Genomic DNA, 22,438 nt, shown 5'->3' with positions numbered 1-22,438 from the left:
TACCTGTATGAAATGTGCAGGAAAAAAGTTGACTTACATTTTTTATGTTTACTATATATAGTATCACTGAATGTATGAACGTTTAATAATGTGAGATATTTGTTGTCATTAACAGTGTTGTTCTGACTATATTGTACAGGGGGGAAGATCCTGACGCCCAGTAGTAGCATCACATCTGAAGAAGCCTTAACAACTGATGATGCTGGATCTGTAAATAGCTACACGGAAGATTCGGGCATTGTGAGCTCTCCATCAGATAGCGTCTCACTAGATATGCAGACTGATAGCTATAAAAGAAGTGAGAATACCAACAATGGGACCTACAAAGCCAATCCACAACCTGCCAGAGCAGAGTCCTTTAATAGTGACGACTCATGGAGCTTAAATACAAGGTATTTTATGTGTGTTGTATAACCCTCCTTTTAGTACTGTTATAGTATCATCCTTGAAAGAAATGTAAAATACTGTATACCCTTTTCATACACTAATCTGAATGTGGTGTGCAAATTTGACTAGAAGTTTCCAATCAATCATTATAAGGTATGATTCCCTGTTTTACCTGTGACTAGCTGGGTGTCACAGCCATGAGTTGCGGAAGCACCTCATGTGTAGCTTCTTTTGGCGGGAGCCCAGGCATTTTTTGTTTTTTATTTAGCTGTCTAGCTCTCTGCTGTGGGCAGACTGCCACCAATGTGCCTGTGGAGCCCCTGCAATGGGGGCTGCACTCAGCATGCCCACACCATTTTGAATCTCTCAGGAAGACATCACTAGCATGTTCTTCCAGCTCCTACCTCCTACACGCAGCATGGACAGTCTGGACTCTGCGTCTGAGTGTTTTATGGGTACCTGGCATAGGACAGCTTAACCCCTTCTTCTCCTCAGCATTGTTCATTAATCATAAGTGCAGGGGAAATGGGTCAAAAGGCTTAGTCAGCTCCCAATCTGCCAACGGCTCTGTGGCCATGGTTCATGATTAGTGCCCTCTGGTCACTCTGCTTCCCCCTTCTGGTTCCCTTTTGGTACTCACTCAGGCATGCCTCACACCTCCTGCCTAAGTAGGGAAGAGTCCTCATCCACTAGATGTGAGTTTAGGGGTCTGTTTCATATTCCAGTATTGCAAGTGCCGCATATTCTGAGGAAGAGGCGGAGACCCAAGTGGAGAAGGATAGGGAGGATTCGGAGTCTGAGAATTCATCACAGGTGGGGGGTCATTCAGCCGCTATCTCCCAAAACGTAAGGACTCTATTTCAGTCTATTACGTAGTGTACACATCCCTGGTGCTGAAACTGTGCATTCACTAAGCCTATGGTCACCAGCATGGGTTCCATGAAAAGGCCTAAGCCTGCTAAGATTTTCCTGTGCATTCACTCATACAGCTACCCAGATAGCAAGGATAACTTGCCACAAACTTGTGCCAGGGATAAATTGTAATTCTTGTTAACTTGCTGCACACATTCTTGGCAAGTTGTAGACCTGCAGAACACTTGCAGAACAAGTTCTAGTTGACACTTTTTGAATTTGAAGCAAATTTGCTTAGCAAGTCTATAGCAAGAGTCCTGCAGGTCCTAGCAAGAGCTCTGCAAGATCACTGGTCTGGAGACTTGCAATGCAGACTTGCTGTAATTGTGCAACAAAATTCTGAAGCTTGGCAAGTCTGCAATAGTTTAGCAAGTAATTTTCAAACTTGCAGCTCAATTACTTGCTATCTCGGTATGCACCCTTCTATTGACACTATGTCAGTTTGTCAAACCCTCGCGGTCTGGAGCAGACATCTGAACAGGGTTCTTGGGTTCTGCAAGCTCGCTGGTCTGGAGACTTGCAATGCATACTTGCTTTAATTGTGCAACAAAATTGTGAAGCTTGGCAAGTCTGCAATAGTTTAGCAAGTCATTTTCAAACTTGCAGCTCAATTACTTGCTAATCTGGGTATGCACCCTTCTATTGCCACTATGTCAGTTTGTCAAACCCTCGCGGTCTGGAGCAGACATCTGAACAGGGTTCTTGGGTTCTATCATCACAGACCCTTCAGTCATTCAACAGCTGGAGCTCTTCCCTATGGCCCTATGCTACTGCTTTGATGGGTTGGGTGACTCACCCCACCAAATCTCCAGGATAGCCCTTGTTTCTGTCCATATGCATAGGTTCCTGTAGCTCAAGTGCAGATTGGCGAAACCTGCCTGTAAGAAGGTGATGAGCGACTCTATGTCACAGGGGTCACCGATGATGAGAGCCCTTTACCTGACAAAAGGAAGTCTATAAACCATCAGACCTAAAGTATACCTTATGTGTACATCTTTCAGATGTAACAAAGTGTAATAGGACTGAGGATATTTAAAAACATGCACTGATTACACATGTAGAAATTGTAAGAATAATTTCTAAAAAACAGTGGTATATAACAGGCCCCACACCTAAACAAGCACACCTAAACAACACATTCCTTAGTCCCTATAATGGGACTAATCAATGTGGTGTAAATGATAAACAAATGGGTCATATAATCCAGCCTGATCTGCAGCAAAATCTGGTTTAAACTAAATAGTTTGTATGAACCTATCTACCACAGCTCTTATCTTATACAGTATAAGGCTGAATATGAAAACAAGTAGGGATTTCAGGACCATTAATAAATATTATTTTATCTTAGTTGGGTACTCCTTATCTCACTCAGTGAGTGGAGAAATTGCACTGCTGGAATCCCAAACATTTGTAAGCGCATGGAAGGTCAGATTTTGGTGGAGCCTTGTTACCTTTAACATCATTCATCTTCTTTATATTTACTTTATTTCTGTGGACTTGTTTACTACCTTACTGAATCTTTGGCACCATAACCTTTATATTACAAAACAACACAAATACTATTGGAAATGGCAAAAGGTTTGTTGCTGTACTGTACCATCCAGGGCTATTGTTTTTTTTATTTCCCATCAATGTTAGCCTGTAACCATCTACTAATGCTTCTTGTGACTATTAATGGTGATCAGCAATGGCCATTGTTGTGTAACATTTTGCTTATATTAACTTACAATGGTGAGTGTGTGGCATCTCTAACATTTGTATTATGCTTTTAAATATATTTTCCATTGACCCTGTTCATGGTGATTCTGCCAACTTTGCATGTTCCAATACTGCCTGTTGCATTCTCCATGATACAACATACCTGGTTTGAGTAAACTGACCCTTTAATGTTTTGATAGATTTCCTTCTCACATTATTTGTAAGAAACTCAATAACTACAACTGCATAAAACATCACAACATTCTGTTCTTCTCAGACGATGGACGCAATCATGATGTAGTGTTGCAACAAAAGAATGAATCATAAATTGTTCCGCCACTAGCTAAGCAGGATGTGTTCCATAACAGAAGAACATTTTTACCAGTGTTTGTACACTGTAGGGCCAGTGTATTTGTTCAGTCTGGGAGTGTAATACACATAATCTTCTTGACTTTGCGAGACCTATGTCTGGAACACACATACCTCTGAGTGAAAGCACAGTACACATTCTGGCAGCTGGCACTGTCATTTTAAATGGGATTTGCCACAAGGATGAGAACGTTTTATTTTTATTACCCGGACAGTGTGTTTTATGTGCTTTCTTGCCATTTCACAAAGCACTAGTGATTGTACTCTGCTGCAAATAAAATTGTACAAAAAAAACCCATTAAATCACAGGACGTTGCAAGTCACATGACTTGGCGTGTTCTGCCAAGGCTTAACATAAAGGCCCAGTAATTAAACTAAGCACTTTTGCTTTTTAGATCACATTCAAGGCCACAACTCCTACATATGCTTGCTATCATCATGTTTTTTACAGGTCATTAAAGGACACTGTTATTGTTAAGCAAAAATAAATCTGATGAATAGTATTGCAACAACTCTAAACAAAACAAGGTCCTCGTATTGAAGGTTCTCAAATCTAAGCAATATGAAGACTGTAGATAATTATAAAATACTCCAGCACTCCCAAACTGGAAAAAGTTAAATTAAATCTTGTCCAAATCCGGAATGTTTTATATTTTCCTGTTATCTAAAGGGTGAAATATGCCCGACTGCTAACCTGCATTATATTATACTTTGCTTCAGTTTACATACCTTACTGCCTTTATTTGCTTTATCCAGGGCTGGATTTACTAGTAAACATTGTATGTCCTTTCTTATAGGTACACTATAGGAGAGGCACTTGTAAGAGTGATGGATTGGTGTGCCATTTCTGCCCCTGTGGGTTCCCTACCTGTGTGTTTTTTATTTTTGTGCCATCTTCTGGTCCTGCTGTGAGCATCACTTATTGCTTTGGGGTTCCCCTTTCGAGCCCAATTGCTGTGGTGTCTGTTTGCTAAGGTGGGCATTGTTGAATCAAGGAATCAACAGTAGAAGGAGAGGCTGAAGTCACAGAGAAGACCAAAAGTGTCCGTATCAATAAGATTTGGCTGACATGGTTGATTTACAGAAGGAAAATAGGCGGTTCACTTTGCAAGAGGATTTTTACTTTTCAGAGGAATTTTCCCTTAGTTTAGATTCACTTTGCAAAGAATATGTAATCACATGCAAGAAATAAGGGGATTTTGACCTACCTGTAAAATCCTTTCCTTGGTGCACAGTACAGGACACAGACTCATTAAGTCTTTGACCCTGGGTTATATGCTACCTTCAGGAAATTGGACAATAGGAAAAGAAGCTGCAGGGACACCCATCCTTCTGCCATCAAGCCTCAGTTTTGAATCAAGCAATAGGGAGATCATAAGAACAGAGGGGAGAGGCCTGTGTCCTCTACTGTACTCTAATTGAAGAATTTTAGAGGTAGGACAAAAATCCTTTTTTCTTAATCATACAGTAGACGACATTAAACCCTGGAGTTAAATCCTAAAATTGCATTCAAGTACCTTAACTATTAACAAAATTGTATCTTATTTGTGCATCACTCAGCTGTAGATCATCAAATCATCTTTGAATTACATCACTGGATATACCCCGTCCCTTTGTATACGTTCAGCTGTGGGGACAAGAGCTGTCATTTGGCACTAGTCTCTCACCAGGTGGGCCGTGTTGTTTGGTCAGCGGATTTTTTCTTTTGGCAGTTGGCAGGTGTTGTTCACTGTGATTAAGGAGGATCTGCATTGCTGGATGATGCTGGTCCAGCAGGAACACAGAGGAGTGAGATTGTGATTGCAGCCGTTTGATATACAAAGATTTTAATCGCACATATGTGAATAATATTTTTAAAATAATTTTATTAAGTATTGGTGGTGTGCACTATGAGTTGTTTATTTGTCTTGCACATGAACATTGGAGTATAACAAAGAGAGGAACAGTGGAGCAATGGGAGCTGAATGGGCCGCGCACGGATGAATCACTAGTTGGTAGGATGCCAGCAGCCGCTGGCTTTCTAACAACCAGCCCGAGCGCCCAAGGGAGAGTTGTCACATTTAGCAGCAGTAGTGATACCTGCGCTGATGGGGACAAGCAGATTGGAATGTGCAAATAAGCGTCCATTGAGGCTAAAGGTCCCCCTGTTAAAGTGACGCTACCACCAACCAGATAGATTTCATTAAAACATTTAATCTGATGAAACCAATTGAGATGCTTAAGGTCCAGAATGGGGTGAAGGCCCCTATGCTGTTCGAATATTGCAAATAGGTTTGAGTAAAAAACCCCAAACTTCTTCCACCCGGAAACAGGAGTGATGACCCCTTGAGACATTAACTGAGCAAGAACCATATAAAGGTCTGCCTGCTCCTGTGGGGAGAAAGGATAGCTGGACGGCATGACATGGGCAGGAGGCAGAGTTTGAAACTCCAGTTGGTAGTCCTCAGGACAAGACACTCTGGCCTTTTTCCCCCTGTTATTTCCTTAATATAAGTATTGAGGGGAGCACCAAACAGCTGTCCACCTTCATAGGGCATATTTTCAACCTGCTTCTTGCAGGGAAGCTCTGCAGACCAGCATTTAAGCCAGATAATCCTTCTAATATGAACCAAAAGGAGGCTCATCCTAGAGATTTGGCAAAGTGTATCAGCCAACCTGTCCATGCAAGAGCACAGGGCCACAGGCAGGCATTCCAAGTGCTGGAGAACACAAAGATCTCTCAAGAAAGATTCATGGTGCCTGCTTATGTCTGGTCTAGACTGCAAGAGTCTGACAGACTGCCTTAGACGAAGCTGCAGGTTCCTTGACCAGACCCACTAGGGAGAAAAGGGCTTTAAAGAGGGCTTTCAACCGCTTGTCTACAGAATATTGGAAAACAGGAACATACTCCACAGGGACCATTAAGGTTTTGCTCAGACATGAAACTACACAGACAGACCATTTTAGTAAAGTTCTCCTCTATAGGATATTGCTGAACAAATCTCTTAGGAGGTGCAAACAGCTTTTCAGGTTGAGCCACGTCACCATATAACACTGGTTCCAAAAGGGAATTAAACGGATACCTTTTCAAGAAATCCTAGCTAGAGACTTTGGGACTCGCAGACTTAGGCTGCTCTAAAGCCAGACATAAGTGCACCTCATCAATAAGGGTAGAAAGGGAACCCTTAGGCTTTGGGGTGAACTCCACAGAGAACATATCCTCCTGTTTAGATACTTTGGAAACCAAAGTAACACTTTTATCCCTCTCTTCCTGCAATAATGGAGTGGTTGTAAGCAGACATTTTGATTCCGGAGGAGACATTCAAGGGGTATGCTTACGAACCCTGTGGTTCATCGGCTCTAAAAGAGTGAAAGTTCTTCCCGTGAAATCTGACATGGTAGCAAAAAAAATTATCTTTAAAAAGGAAGGTAGCAGGGGATAAACCTGAGGGCACCATAAGGATCACAGAGGATATAGAGACCCTGAATGCAGGCAGGTGTCCGAACCAATGAACTAGGGCCCATTGCAAGAATGCTATTGCTCACCCCTACTCGAGCCAGGCATAGAATGCAAGCTTTGAAGCACTATGCTGTGACAGGAGCAGGAGCTTCCAAGTGCAGCAGGCATGGAGACTTGAGCTGAATATCTAGAAAGGCCTATACATGCACAGTACTTTTAGGGAGCCCGAGGTCCTACAGGTGCTGAGGGCAGCCCAAATGACCTGCTCTCAGCATTCACACTTCCATTGCAATATGACAAATTTCAAAGAAACTAATGCTTCTGCTCCCCATGGCTGCAGCACATCATTTAGTGTCGCAGTGGCACTCATTGGTAACTGCAGTGGAGGACTGAAAACTGCACACTGGGCACCAGGGAACAACAGGGAATAGGCCCCTCCACACTTATCGTAGCTGCTCAGCTTGACTCACAGAGCAGGGTACAGGGACCACACCCCTACCCTGGCTTCACTTCAGAAACAGGGTTTACCCAGACTGGTTGACCACACCCCTATGCCAAAGCGAGTGCCCACACAGAATCTAGTTATCCTCACGTCTTCTTCCAGGCAAAGCTAAGGTACAGTCCCCCCAGCCTGCATCAAGGAGTACATTGATTTGGAAACTGCTGAGGGGCAGTATCCACAGTGGCTATAAAGCAGCTATGAAACCAGAAACTTTCTATAACAATCCTGAAAAACAACTGTATGTAAAGAATATGATGAGCATGGACTCACAAACAGATTTTGGTTTCCCAAGCAGATTACAATATACATTGTAATTCCCACTTTTCCAAAACTCCAGGATACTGACAGGTCGATACTTAAACTTCTTATTTCAGCAAGAACTTTATCATTAAAGTTGACTAATTAACTACTTCAGGACCTCCCACCATCAAAAAAAAAGTCCTGTCCTGAATTAGTTATACCAAGAACACAATTACTGCTGCAGCTGTGTTCTTGGTTTCATTTTAAACAGCCGGCTATACAGCCGCGAAATCGCCTGTACGGTGTGCCCCTCTCTGCCGCCGGCTTCCCCGGGCTCCACTCTCCCCCGTGCGTCGCCTATGGGAACTTTTGGGTAGATTTTTTCTGCGGTTTCACGGGCGAACGCATTTTTTAAGGGTTGACATGTTAGGTATCTATTTACCCAACGTGACCCCAACTTTTATATTTTACCAAAAAATTGGGTATTCTGTTTCTGTGCACTAAATTTCATTTTAGTGTTTTTTTTTAATCCTAAAAATACTGGTTTGATAAATATTTGCGCATATACCGTGCATAAAAAATTGCAACTGCATGTTTTATTCTACAGGGCCTGTGCTTTCAGAAAATATATAATTGTTGGGTGGTTTTTATCCGTTTTCAAGCCAAAAGTTCTGATTTTATCATGTGTGTGCAAATATTAGGAAATTGCTCCAGACAGCAAGTGGTTAAAGAAAACATCAATAAATTGTACAGAGTAGTTAACTTTAAAGGCCTTACAACTGCGTTGTCTGAAGCTTAGCAGTATTTCCTGCATCTTGTAAATGCATTATGTGCTATGTTATTTGGTAGTGCTGATATGCTTTTAAAATATACAACATCATAAAATAAAACGTGTTGCTAAATTTGACATTAATTAAATTGTCACGTTTTACTTTTCACTGCTCCACCCAACATTTCTTTCTAAAATAAGACATATTGTAAGGTTTACATGGGTCATTGGTGTATGCTGCTGCAAAGACTTGTTCCTTGTTGAATTCATGATACAATTATCTTTATGCACACTGAACACTTGTGAAGTAGCTATTCCAGGGAACAGTTTATCAAAGACTGCAACAGACCATAATAGATGGTTATATGCCAAGCTTGGCGCTGACCCAAAGTATGCATCACTAGACAACATTTTATCTGGCCAATGCACATTGCTAAAATGAGTACTTGCTTTACTGAAATACAGAAATCCTCTGTTTGCTATAAACCTCATTTTACTACAACCTGTAACTATTTATCATAGCTTCTTATACATATGCATTCTGTTTTGGAAATTATGATTTATATAGCATGTATCTGAGATTTTTTTTTTTAAGAATGCTCAAGTAGCCTTTCTGCCAAAACACCTAGATAAAATGTGTGCATGTTCCTTTAGTCTAATTTCTGTTTCTGATAAAGCTAACATCCGACAGACATGGACTGGTGCTCTAGCATACATAAGCTGTATTTTATCAAAAGAGCTAAAATGACCACTGCCTAGGCCCTATCCTACCCTTAGTTCTCAATAGTCTAGTTCAGAACATTGTTAACATGTGAGCCATTATCAGATATCTAAAGTGGTTGTGAGCCATGCAAAGTCTGAAGTGAACATACATTCTAATAACTCTTGTTAAAGTGAACAATGACTTTAGATATTCTGGTCCATGGGGTCATGGCCTGCCTCTGCTTAATGTATGAGTTCAGTTTGAGGGCACTTATCCATTTCTAAACACCCCCAAAAGATGTGTTATACTTACCTTCAACATCGCTTTCTGGAGATTTTGTGGCTACTTTGGTGCTGTCCAGCCCCTAGCCGAAATCCTCAGAAATGTTCTAATATACCGTATATTCAAAATAATAGCCTATCCACAGTCTGTGAAGGGAGGGCAGCAAGGAGGAAGATGCTGATCTCCCTCCCATCTTCCTCCTGACACCCACTAGAGCCTGTCCCGGGTCGCAGATGGGGCAGCAGAGCCCGGGATTGAAGGTGAGGGTGCAGGAGGGGGGGACAGAAGCACTGCGGGAGGGGGGGCTCGCAAGGCAGCACGTACAAGCGGTTGAATGGCTATAGAGCCGCCGATCGCTTGTACGTGAAACAGCCGTCAACGGCTGTTTGCATTGGACAGCTTTGTTTCGCCTGTGCGCGCACTAGGAGGCGCGTGAAAGCAGAAAAAAAAAACCTGTTTATTTAAGGTGAACCGCCAATGGGAGCTTGCCGTCCAGACAGCAAGCAGTTAAAGTAGAACTATGGCCTCCCATTATAAATATGTGCTGCAGAACTTTATTATAAATACATCTGCACTTACACAAATGCTTGTTGATCCTGCCAGTGAAGTCCACCTAATGCAGCTGCCTGTGATGTTGTGTGTGTGCTCCTGAGTTTAGAGCAGAGTTGCCACTCTCATGTAGGCTGTGCCTGCTTGCCGTACAGAGAGATGAAATATGTTGCAGTGGGCTTGGCTATCTGCATTGTCACTGCTCATTCACAAGGCTGAAACTTGTCAATCAGCACCTGGCCACAACTAGTCCCATCCACTGTTATCTGGATTGACAGCACTGCATTTGTTGCTGAAACCCTCCTATGGTGAGCTGCAATATATGGGAGGGGGAACTTGTGAGACACAAGTAAAAGAGGATTTTTTGTTCGGTTAGGGGAAAGTAAGGGAAGTTTTCTCTTTACTTTTTGATGGTAACTATTTTTGATAATTGCTTAGACTGTCATGCAGAAGTTTTTAGTTATACTTTAAACAGGTCACAACCATAATCAAATCTGAGGCTGTAGCATCTCCTAGTGCAGTTCCTGCACTGCAGAACGGGTTAATGTTTCAGAGATAGTTGCTGAAAATGATAGCAAGAAAATGCAGTCATTGCTACTTGTTGTTAAACTTGATACCAGAAAAAAGCATACGTTATTCCAAAGAGGCTACCAGAAATGCACATTCAACAAAGATAACCATGTGGTAGTGTTCCTGTAAGGAGGAAAACATACTTTTCTGTGGTTTCCCTCTAAGCCTAGACTTGCATTAAATGGAATGTTAAATTGTGTTTATGAAATGTGTTGAATTCTGAAGCCAAAACAATGCTTTGTTGTACAGTATTTTGTAGGAATTGACCTTAAAGAGCAGTTCGCTTCTATTATATTCCGGTTTCCCATCATGGAAAGAGAATTATAAGCTAATAACAAAAAAGAAAACAAAATTACATTGTAAATTAGTTAATTGCCTCATGGACACAGGCAGAACAAAATGCCACTTTAAAGGTGGCCATACACTGTACAACCATTGCAAGACCTTAGTCTTGCGATGGTTGTAAAGTGATGAAAAAAACGTACGATCTGCCCATCTTGGACAGGCAGATCGTACTCTCGATCATCGCAAGCCCGCCCCCCTGAGGGGCGGGCTTACGATGACTGCAATGAGGGGCGGGCTTAAGATGACTGCAAACGGGTGCGCACACCGGCCCGTTCGGCAGTTGTCGAACCAGCAGGCCACTAACTCGCCGAGAATCGTATGATTCCCGGCGGGTTTTCTAGCCTGCTGGTTCGACGGAAGATGTGCGACCATACAGTAGAAACGGTCGCACGCCTTCCATACACTGCACGATTCTCGTACGATCGTGGGATTTCCCGCGATTCTCGTACGAGAATCGTGCACTGTATGGGCACCTTTAGAAGCATTTTTTAATGCAACTCAATTTCAGCCATTGAGGGCAAATAGGCTGTTCACTTTGCAAAGGAATTTTCCATTAGCTTAGTCAGTGACTTTACTGGCTTCCATCATCCAATCATGTAGAAAATAAATAACCGCTTTTTTTACATTTTCTTTGCATGCGATTGGGTATTTTTTGCAAAGTGAATTTTCACTTTTTGCTTTAGTAAATCAATCTCAATATGTCCATGCACATTTTGGCATTTATATACACATTTTAGGTACAGACAGAGGGAGATTAGATCAACATTTGGCCCTGAGCACAAAGAAAGGCCAGATCTCGGCCCTTGCATTTATACTCCACTGACCCATTCCCTCTCATTCTAAGATCAAAACCTTTGTACAGGGTATATTTCAAGTGACCTCTCCTGTAAAACCTCCTGTGACTCCATGGGATTTAAATTTGGTTCTGTTGGTCCTTCAAAGGCCGCCTTTCGAACCTACTTGAGATATTCCCTTTCCACTCTCAGTCACAAAGTTGTATTCAATGTGGCCATTATTTCTACAAAACATGTGTCTGAGCTAGTGGCTTTATTCCCTATTGGCCTTTAGTAACCCCTTTGTGTTACTTTTTGTAGACTTAAAGGAGAACTATGGGGTCAGGGCTTTTCCCCATAGTTCTCTTTAGGGTAACGGGAGGACACAAACTAGCGTCCTCCCGTCACCCTAAGCTCAGTATACCGCGAGCTACAGCTCGCGGTATACTGAGACGCCGCAGCCGGAGCGGATCCCGACATGGACGTCGAGATCCTGACATCGATGTTGAGATCCGCCCAGCTGCGTGAGTGACAGCTGGCTCTGCCTATCTAGAGGCAGAGCCAGCTGTACCCGCCCCCATCCGTTCTGCCAGTCAGCGCTGGCGGATCCGAGCGGGGAGGGGGGAATCCATCCATGTGACAGTATCGAGAAGTGAGCGAACACCGGCATGTGTTTGCTCACCTCCCGATCTACTGAGCCGACCTGTGACAGTCTCATTGTGTGGGGAAGCACCATGACATAGAAAGTACACTAATCCTTTAAATTACGGGTTTAGGCAATGCCCTGAAGCTATATGTGGTGTTAAGGAACTGAATGATTTTCAAAGACAGCCTTTGCAACAACTTATTTGGCAACATATTTATGGCTGTGGAGTTACATTATTTTCCATCTGCACCCCAATCCACTAATATTTAAATCATATAAGCTCATCTGCCTCCATCTCCCTTCTGAGAGACAAACCTCATAGGCATTAGTAAGGATGTACTGTGTAGGTGCCGCCAGGAAAAGAAGATATCCGTTGCATGATTTCAACAAACAACCAAGGCAAGACTTGTCAGATCTCTGTATATTTAATTCAAGTATATTTAAAGTGCACTTATCCGTAAAAAGAACCCCGGGGGCAAATATTCTTAACCCTTGCAGTGGGGCTACTCCCGCACTGCATGGTCTAACTGCCTGCTTTCGTCTAGGAACTAAAATAAAAAAGTTATATTCACCTGCTCCACATTGTGTATTGGGCGTGAGGACACCGAGGAAAATACCATCGCTGCAGTGTAGGAGGAGGGGGGCTAGAGGGAGCATTGTGAAAGCTGGCTGGCTCCGAGGTTCAGGTGAGTCTAAGTCCCTAGACAAAAACAAGCAGTTAACCCTTGCAGTGTGGGGGTAGCCCCACTGCAAGGGTTAATAATATGTTTCCCCAGAGTTCTTCTTTAATATTGCCTGTAAACTGTTAGGCAAGACAGCAGCCATTAGCATCCTTTACAAAAACGAATGATTAAGTAGCAAAAAACATGAAATCAAAAGAACATGTCTATGTTTTGATTAGTTCAGTCTGAATTTTGGTAAACCATATGTTAGTTTACATTGTCTGTGAAGGTTCCCATTTATCCAGATCATGGTATGGCTTAGGGGTAGAGAACATCAGCACTTCAGCTGTGGTGAAACTACGATTTCCATCATGCCTCTGCCTCTAGGAGTCATGCCTTTGACTGTTTCAGGTTTTATTGCCTCATGGGACTTGCAGTTTCCTCAACAACTGGAGTGCCAAGGTTAACTGCTCTTGGTATAGATAGTAGTAGTTAGTCACATTCAACTGGACTTTATCTGCATATTGAAGGTGTTTTTGAGCTTATCCAAGCCTCTTCTTCAGTTCTAATGAGGGTCGTGAACATGCCCCATCATTTATAGCCACACAGATAGCTCAGTCAACTTAATGCAAATCACCCTGGAATGTGTCAAGGCAGATGTTGACTGTCCAAACCTTTTATTGGATATTCAACATCTGCATTGACACATTCCATGGTGAATGGATTTCATGGTGTGGCTATAAATGCTGTACATTAGGACTGAAGAAATGGCTTGGATAAGCTGCAACTGCCTTCAATATTACACAAGTCCAGTTGACATGTTTTGTCCGTTTTGATTGTAACAGTATTAACTTAATTTATAAGCAAGTCCTGCTAAGCAAATGTTTTGATCACGTTTATAATACATAACCAAATTAATTCAAATAAATATTTTTCTGCAGACAGTGATGGCACAAATAATCTAGCCAATCTGTGTAACTGCCACCCATAAGACTTTTACAATGTATCTGCTACTTCCTTGACAAACCACTTTACCCAAGTTTTCTAGTTTGTATTATGCAGGGAAATTGTAGTTGTTGGCAACAATACAATTAACTACAGTGTTAAACGTGCTACTAGAAGAAATGTGCAGCATGTCAGGAATTCATTATAGGAGAGAAATGTTTCCTTATCCCTCCTTATGTGCCTGACACATGAGATTATGTTTTTGTACCGTCTGATATGAAGTCAGTTCTTTTCATTTATCTCATTTCTATTGAAAGCTCTCCAAAGATTTCTGAACAGTTCTCAAAGTGTTTTTATTCCTCTTTAGAGTCTCACTATCTATAGGGAAAGCAAAAACAATAAATTTAAAGTTGTAACTTTTTTTGTGTTTCAGTAAATCAGTAACATTTTCAAAGTGATGGGCACTTGTAGGTCCACTGAAAACCAATGACCATGCTATAGCATATTGTCATAGCTCAGAGGGTCCAGGATCATATGGAAGTCTCCTTAAAGGAGAACTATGGGGTCAGTGTTTTTCCCTATAGTTCTCCTTAGGGTAACGGGAGGACACAAACTAGCGTCCTCCCGTCACCCTAAGCTCAGTATACCGCGAGCTACAGCTTGCGGAATCCAGCCACTCCCCTGTCACGGCAGAGAGCTGTGACAGGATCGAGAAGTGAGCGAACGCCGGTATGTGTTCGCTCACTTCCCGATCTACTAAGCTGACCTGTGACAGTCTCATTGTCACAGGTCGGCTAGAACTATGAGGTGAGTGAAAAGTATTGGTTTTGGATGGACATCTACTATAATGTTGGAATTGTTTAACATGTTTTGATGTTATATTCTACAGTAGCTTAATAATTAAATGAATACAAAATGTTACAGGAAGCAGAGATTGGTAGTGCATACATAGGAAAAAGTGTACTAATCATTTTTTTTTCTTTCAAGCTCAACTCGGATAGAAGATGAAGTGACATCAGTCCGAAATGGGGATGAAGATATTTTCATCACCACACAGTTCCAAAAGACACTAGCAGAACTTGATGAAGATTCAGAATGTGTGTTTGTTATGTTATGTTTTTTAAATATGAAAATAATGCCAAGAAGAGAAATGTGGTAACAAATACTTATTTGGGCCACATGTCATAACATTTGAATCCTATCAATGACTTTGCATTTTGTGTGTTATGCAGTTTTGCTACTGGTGTTAGCATGAGAGAGATAAAAGGGTTTTCAGTTCATCACAGAGCAGAACTTTATCTGGACCTTCAGAAATGTGGATGGGGAAAAGGAGGTTAGGCATGATTTGGTGCTGATATGCTAATGTCCATTTAGTGTAGGGTCTTGTGGAAAGTACACCAGCTGATACAGGGTGCAGATTGGATGTGTCTAGATATGTGCATTTAGTCACTGAATTAGTATTGTAATCCATTTTCTTTTGTTGAAGTAAGTTATTCACTGACTTATTAATGTATTTCACAAATAAGTAAATATGTTTAGTTATTTAAAGTAGGCAATCAGAATTCCCAAAAGGTAAAGAGATATACAGGGATGCCAGTGTGGATAAAGGAAATGCTGCAATTTCTTCTATATTAAAACATTTTTTTAAAACAATATTATAACACCAATGCATTTCTTGGTGCTAGGAAACACTATGAAATCCAATGTCACTCTTTAATGGTGTTTTAATATTGCTTGCAAGAAACATATATGTTTTAAAACTGAAGAATCCACAGCTTTTCCGTTTATCCATGCAGGGTCCTCAGTTTACCATTTGGGGCTACCAGTTACCTACTTCATTCTCCACTGGCATCTGACCACTTCTAGTGCATCCTAGCCAGGACAACACTGAACCAGTTTTTAAAGGGACAACCAACATTATAGGTCTACATGTAGACATAAATATTCTCCCACAACAAGTTGCTTGGCCCAGTGGGCTACTGGCAACCTTACAAATGTGAGTGACACGTTATGTTCTGACCATTGATTTCTATGAACACTGTTGCATCCTTTGCCCATCTGCTCACACCGTTAGATAGCAGCAATGTAAAAGCTAGATTAATATTTATCTTAGAAGCATCTGGACATTTCTCTTATAGTAAATAATACCTTTAAATATGTACTTAATCACGTCAGTAAAATGTAGATAACTTAAAATTTATATTATTTTACAGATATGGATGATGGCAACCACACTGAAAGCCATCGTATCAGTGCTCGATCAAGTCCAGTGGGAGAAGAATCCAGTCAGTTTCACGAGGATAAGGAACATGGTGCAGCTGTGCCTGTCACCATTATAGATGAGATTCCTGAAGTTACCACATACACTTTGAAGCATAATGTACATACCATTCCACCTGCGCATGACTTCAATGTGATGCAAAAATCTCCTGCTGTAAGCAACACCACTAATGAAAGATTTATTTCTCATGGAGAAAATGTTGCAAGAAAAACTTACACACCCCACAGCAAAGTTCAGTCACCCACCTCTCCAACAGTGAAACCCAATGGTGGAAGTTTTAAACAGTCTACAGATATCTCAAAACAACATATATTTAGTGAGTACATTTCAAGTACATCTGACAGACCTAAAAATGCCATTGAAATTCCATCTTATAACCCACCTGTATCAAGTTTCCCCATAAAAATGGAAAATGAATCAAAGTCAGTTAAGAATAAAGCTAACCTATTGCCTGATAACAGACAAAATGTAGTAATCAAAGAAAACCAGGCTCCGCAAAACAATACTAATAAAGTAGCAGAAACCACCAAACCAACTCTGTGGCGGCAACAGACATATGAACCAAAAGTTGGCATGACCACATTTACAGTGGTTCCTCCAAAACCCACTGTTAAAAAATATGACAGAGGTGTTTCCCTTACTTCAAGTGCCATCAAGATAGATGATCAGGGGAATCTAATAAGCCCACAGTCATCTTTTGATAAGAGTGATAGTTCCACTAATGACACAGAAAATCCTCTTGTAGAAAAACCTCTGGCTGCAAGAGCTAAAGAGTTTTGGAGGTCAAGTTCTATGGATGCACAAGGAGGGGAATCAAAAGAGCACCCTGTTAAAAAGATTGGATCTCTCAAGAATTATAAGCCAAATGAAGCTGTAGAGAACAGAGCAATTTTTTCTTCATCAAAAGGACAAACACAGCAGATACCTGTTAATAAATTAAATGATAGGCATACTGCATTGCAGCAGAACAAACCAGTACCAAGAAGTGGTCCCCAGGAAAATGTGATTATTATTGAAAACACAATCATGCCACTTTTAAGACCTATGTTAAATGACAAACAACCAAGGCAAACAATTGAGACTAGTAAAGGTAAATCTGATCAAGGCCCTGCCATCAGTGACAGGAGCTGTGGACCACAACAGACCAAACCAAATTTGTTAACAACTTCCCAAGAAAAGATTATTATCATTGAAAAAACAAATCAAGAAAAGCCAGAACTGCCATTTTTGAAACCTTCAAAGAGAACATCAAGCCAATATGTGGCATCTGCTATATTCAAGTACACAGAACCTTCAAATAAAAAAACTCTAGAAGCTACAGAGGTCAAACTTGATTCAAATTCCAACAACAGAAGCTCTGCTTTCTTGATGTCCTCCATAAAAAACAATACAAAGGTTACCCTAGAGGAGCCGAAAAAAGAAATCAAATCTGCAACTAAACAAGAAACATGTACAGAATTAAATGCAAATCTTGGCAGCAAAGATGGTCAGTTGACAAACAAAATGCAATCAATTAACAAAAGCAGCAATCTTTGGCAAACACCCTCTGAGGCTAAAAAAGATGATTTGTTATCAAGAACACAGCAATTTAATGGCCCTGCAAATGGAAATATAACTGTGTTAGAAAAAACTGAAAAGAATGCTGCAGTTGAGACATCCCGCATTCGCCCAATCTCTAATGTGCCATCCAATGCCTTTTTAAAAGCTGTCCGGGAAAAGTCTATGAAAATAGAACAAGAAAATACATTTGTACCCACAAAAGCATTACCAACCACTGTAAAAATCGTTGAGAAAGAAAATAAAAGTGAAGTTGATAGCATACCTTCTACAGTAATAGATGAGCCAGACAGCAATAATTTTTTCGGGCCTAAAGCAAAGTTTCGACCTGTGGTCCAAAAACCTGTACAAAAAGATGGCTCATTGCATAGTACTTTAATGGGAGCAATTCAGTCTGGTGAAGGAAAAGAGAAGCTGAAAAAAATACAGGTACAATGTTAGAGAATAAAATGCAATGTTCATAATTTAAGAAACAATTTCTAGAAAACCATTGTGAACGCCTCACAGATGTGCTTAGCATTATTGTTATATATGTATATCAGGGATGCACCGATACTTTTCCAGACCAAGTACAAGTTCCGATACTTTTCCAAGTACTCACAGATACCAATTACTGATACCTTTTTGTTTAATATCATGCATGTGGCAGTTTTTCTAAAACAATACAGACTAATGATTTCAGGATAGTGGTGGAGCTCCAGGGCCCAGTCGCAGCTGCAAACGCTGAGACCTTGGCAGTTCTAATGAAAATGCCGAGTATGGGCACCGATACAGATACTGGTATCTGAACATCCCTACTAAAATTAATGTTTAAAATAAAGTGTTTCCTGAAAATAAGGCATCTAAGACTCATTTTCCCACTCCCTGTGGCATCGGCCTTTGCTGCAGTGAAGAGAAATTGCCAGCTGAAGGATCTTCAGAAAATGGCACTTTTGAGAGTGTCAAATTCCTGGTCCCACACAGTGTTCATTGGCTGGACCTGCCTCTGCCTACATAACTACTATGTCCTGTAGTGATGTAGGGGCTAATGGGAGAAACCTCAACTTGCAGCGGGGGACAAAAAAATGTATACTTTCGTAAGTGTCTGATTGTACAGATTCATCAGCTGCCAGTTTCTCTTTACAACAGTGCAGATCAGGGCATGTGCAACTAGAGAGTGAACATTAAGGTGTCTATTCACGAAGCAGCCGAAGGATCTAGCCGTAGCTTCGGCCAATCCTTCGGCTAGCTTCGGCCCCAGGACCCCTTTGGTTCAGTAGAACTGAAGGGCTGTTGTACGGGCTATTCACAATAGCCCGTACAGCTCCCGAACTCAGTCGAGCCGAAGGCATATGCCTCGGCTCGGCTGAGCCGCGCTGAAAGCCAAAGCTGGGCGAGCGGCCGGCCATTGGCGGCCGACAGCCTGCTTCTGACAGCTGGCCGGGGACACTGATCTCCAGACAGCAAACTCTCCCGGGCGCTCCGGGAGTCTCCCGCTCCCGGCCGCCCAGGAGAGACACACTGCTTTTTCTTCTTTTTTTCTTTATTCTGACACGGAGCCGTGTCAGAATAGAAAAAATAATAATTTGCCCATAGGAATGCATTGCTAGATTCCTATTGGCTATTTCAATTTGCAATAGCCAATAGTAAACTAGCATTGCACCCGCACTCTGCTGCAGTTCTCCATCAGGTCCATCAGCAGAGGGCGAGTACAATGCTAGTTTACTATTGGCTATTGCAAATTCTTTTTTTTTGACGGCAGCAGAACCGCCGGCCAATAGAAAACGGTTGGGCGGAGCTAGCTGTCATTGCTAGCTCCGCACAATCGTTTTCTATTTATTGTCTTGTACTTTTTTAACTATTTTTCTGTTCTGCTTGGTCCCTCTGAGGCTATTCACTCACTGCTGTTCGGCATCTATAAGAATAGACTGAACAGGAGCGAGTAGCCTGCCGGAGGTTCGGCTTAGCAGATCCAGATGTTGGATCGGCTGAGTCGAACTCCTCCTGCACTTCGGGTCAGCCGGACATGCTGAGCATGTTCGGCCGACCCGAAGCCACCCGATGTACGGCTGATTTCAGCCGAAACACGGCTGAAATCATCCGTACCAGCCTAAAGTGAATAGCCGAACAGCGTTCGGCTCACTTCAGGTCGGTCTTTCACTCGGCTGCCTACGGCAGCTTAGTGAATAGACCCCTAAATGTCTGATTTAATAGGAACATTTAGTTTATGCATTGATTTTAGCAACAGAGTCACTTGAGTGCGGATCTCTGTAGGAATGGATGGGGGCCGTGGCACGCACACCCAGGATAAAGAGGAACCGGCGGGGAAGCTTTTGAAAAAAAAAGGCTTTGCACGCACACACACACAAACACACATTTTTAGCTTACCTACCCTAATGTCTTGCATACAAGAAAGTATAGATAGATGGTAAGTGATGGCTGGTTGCTAGGGAAGTTTTTTTGTCTACATACTGTTACATAACGCACTTATGTGCCATACAAGTGTACTTTTGGTACTATGACCCTCTTATAACAAGAGCAAAAGCCATAAGCCAAAAATTTACAGGCTCACTGCCAGATGTTTCTTTTTTCCAAAAGAGCCCTGAGGCTATCTGATGCAATTGACACTAGTTAATACAGAGCCTAATTATATAATGTTGGGGGGTTTTACGTCATTTTCAGGCCTAAAATGTGGAATATAACATGGGTGCAAAAATTGAAAAAAGGGCCATGAAGGGGTTAAACCTCAAGTACCAGACAAGAGAAGACTGTAGGTTACTGCGCGCTTTTCCACATAAGTAAGCTTGCTCAGATGTCTTGGTGCCTTTTTGGTGCTAATTGTGGCACAAAAACCAGACAGTATATGAGCCATAGATATACTGTAGTGTCTAATGCTACAGTAGAGTACGTGCATTTTTTAAACACAGCACCCTGGAAGTTTGAAAACATGGGACGCTTCTCTGTGTAGTAGTCATCTGCAGAGTTTTCTTCATAAGTTAAGTATGCCCAAAAATGAACTTTGTAAACAGTTTATATTAAAGCCACAATTTTGGCACATAAAAGATGTTAGAAAATTTTATTCCACCGATCTATTAATAAAATATAACAAATAATACATATCATCTTATATGTCAAGTAAAAACAATAGCAATTGGCTGTAATTAACCAATACAACCAATTATTATCACTCAGCTAGCAATATCTAGTGTGTTTATATTATAATGAGGAATTTAAAATCTGTGTTTGCTTCCAAAGTTGAATTAAGTTATGAGAAGCGGAGGCACATAAATATTTTTAAACTACTAATGTCTTTTTATGGCAGACATCATTAACATGTGTTAATGTATTTTTGAAAGAATATACTGCACGCAAATTGAAGAATTACATCTGCTTTGTCAGGAGCTGTTAGAAGTCAAGAGCATCTCATTTTTCAATATTGTCATGTTAGTACTCACAGTCTCATAATGTGCTTGGAACTTGTAGGGAAATTATATTTCACTATACAATAAAACCATTGTGGTTGGTTATCTCAATCTAGGCAAGTAGAAGTGGAGGTGTATGATGACACCCAATGTTTTCAGTATAATGAAAAATTAGACATAAAAGAAAAATGTAATGAGGGGGATGATAGAGCTGAAAGATGAATAGGTGTCATTGATGGCCATAGTGGGGGTCATGACACCGATGGAAAATCTAGTGGTGTGAGAGAGCCGTGACAGGATCGAGAGGTGAGCGAACCCGATATGTGTTCGCTCACCTCCCGATCTACTGAGCTGAACTGTGACAGTCTCATTGTCACATGTCGGCTAGAACTATGAGGTGAGTGGAAATCACTCATCTCATAGTTCTCCTTTAAAGTAGAACTACGGCCTCCCATTTTTTTTCTTAGACCCCCTTCACATTCCCACAAATATCTTTTGAGCCTGCCAGTGAAGTCCACCTAATGCCGCTTCCTGTAATGTATGGAAACAATGCTGCATTGCTCCTGAATTCATAGCATGATTGCAACTCTTATGTATACTGTGCCTTTGTGTAATGTGAATAACAAATAAAGGAGGATTTGGCTCAGTCAGGGAAGGTTATGGACATTTTTTGTTTAACATATGAGGCTTGTGTATCACATAATAACTAGATTTAATACTTGTTTGTACCCACAAACAAGTATTAAATCAGGAGCCTTTCGTTTTACTTTAATAATATGATGTGTTCTTTAAGAAATGTTTTTGTGCCTTGAAAACATAATGTGAAGTTGTCATGAATTAAGTACAGGGGTCACCCTTGCTGTCCTCCTTTTGAAATTGCTGGGTTACAGATCTAAAACAAGCATGCTATAAATGAGTGTTCGAATTGTGTCAAATATTCTTATCTCTATAATTGTTACAGGTCAGCACTAAAACTAAAACATCATTATGGTAGCCAGAGAACTAGCGAAAAGGGCACATGTGTAATGGCACAGTCCATGTACCCATTGCACTCCTAACCGCTCATCCAACAGAATAACATCGGTGCTCGGTAGTCGATGGATGGCCACTGTCACCGTGATACAAAAGAATATGGACACCCGCACTCCAATAGCAGATAGAATACGTCTATTTATTGACGTACATGCAGAAAAGCAGCATAGCACACTTAGGGGTCTATTCACGAAGCAGCCGAAGGATGTGGCCGTAGCTTCGGCCGATCCTTCAGCTAGCTTCGGCCCCAGGACCCCTTCGGTTCGGTAGAACCGAAGGGCTGCTGTACGCGCTATTCACAATAGCCCGTACAGCTCCCGAACTTAGCCGAGCGGCTCAGTCGAGCCGAAGGCATATGCCTCGGCTCGGCTGAGCC

The 22,438-nt window shown here is 41.5% G+C and overlaps 1 protein-coding gene across 1 annotated transcript in view; it reads left to right on the top strand.

Moving 5' to 3' along the window:
* The window catches only part of COBL (cordon-bleu WH2 repeat protein), a 246,178-nt gene that overhangs the window by 208,480 nt on the left and 15,260 nt on the right, over nt 1-22,438 (top strand). The window contains exons 10-12 of the mRNA XM_018557793.1: nt 140-392; nt 14,779-14,888; nt 16,005-18,058. Coding sequence (XP_018413295.1) covers nt 140-392; nt 14,779-14,888; nt 16,005-18,058 — 2,417 coding nt within the window. The remainder of the gene's footprint in view (nt 1-139; nt 393-14,778; nt 14,889-16,004; nt 18,059-22,438) is intronic.

Source organism: Nanorana parkeri, unplaced genomic scaffold (genome assembly GCF_000935625.1).
Source record: "Nanorana parkeri isolate BGI_ZX_2015 unplaced genomic scaffold, ASM93562v1 scaffold304, whole genome shotgun sequence".
NCBI classification, from domain to species: domain Eukaryota; kingdom Metazoa; phylum Chordata; class Amphibia; order Anura; family Dicroglossidae; genus Nanorana; species Nanorana parkeri.
This window is presented reverse-complemented; position numbering and strand designations above follow the sequence as displayed.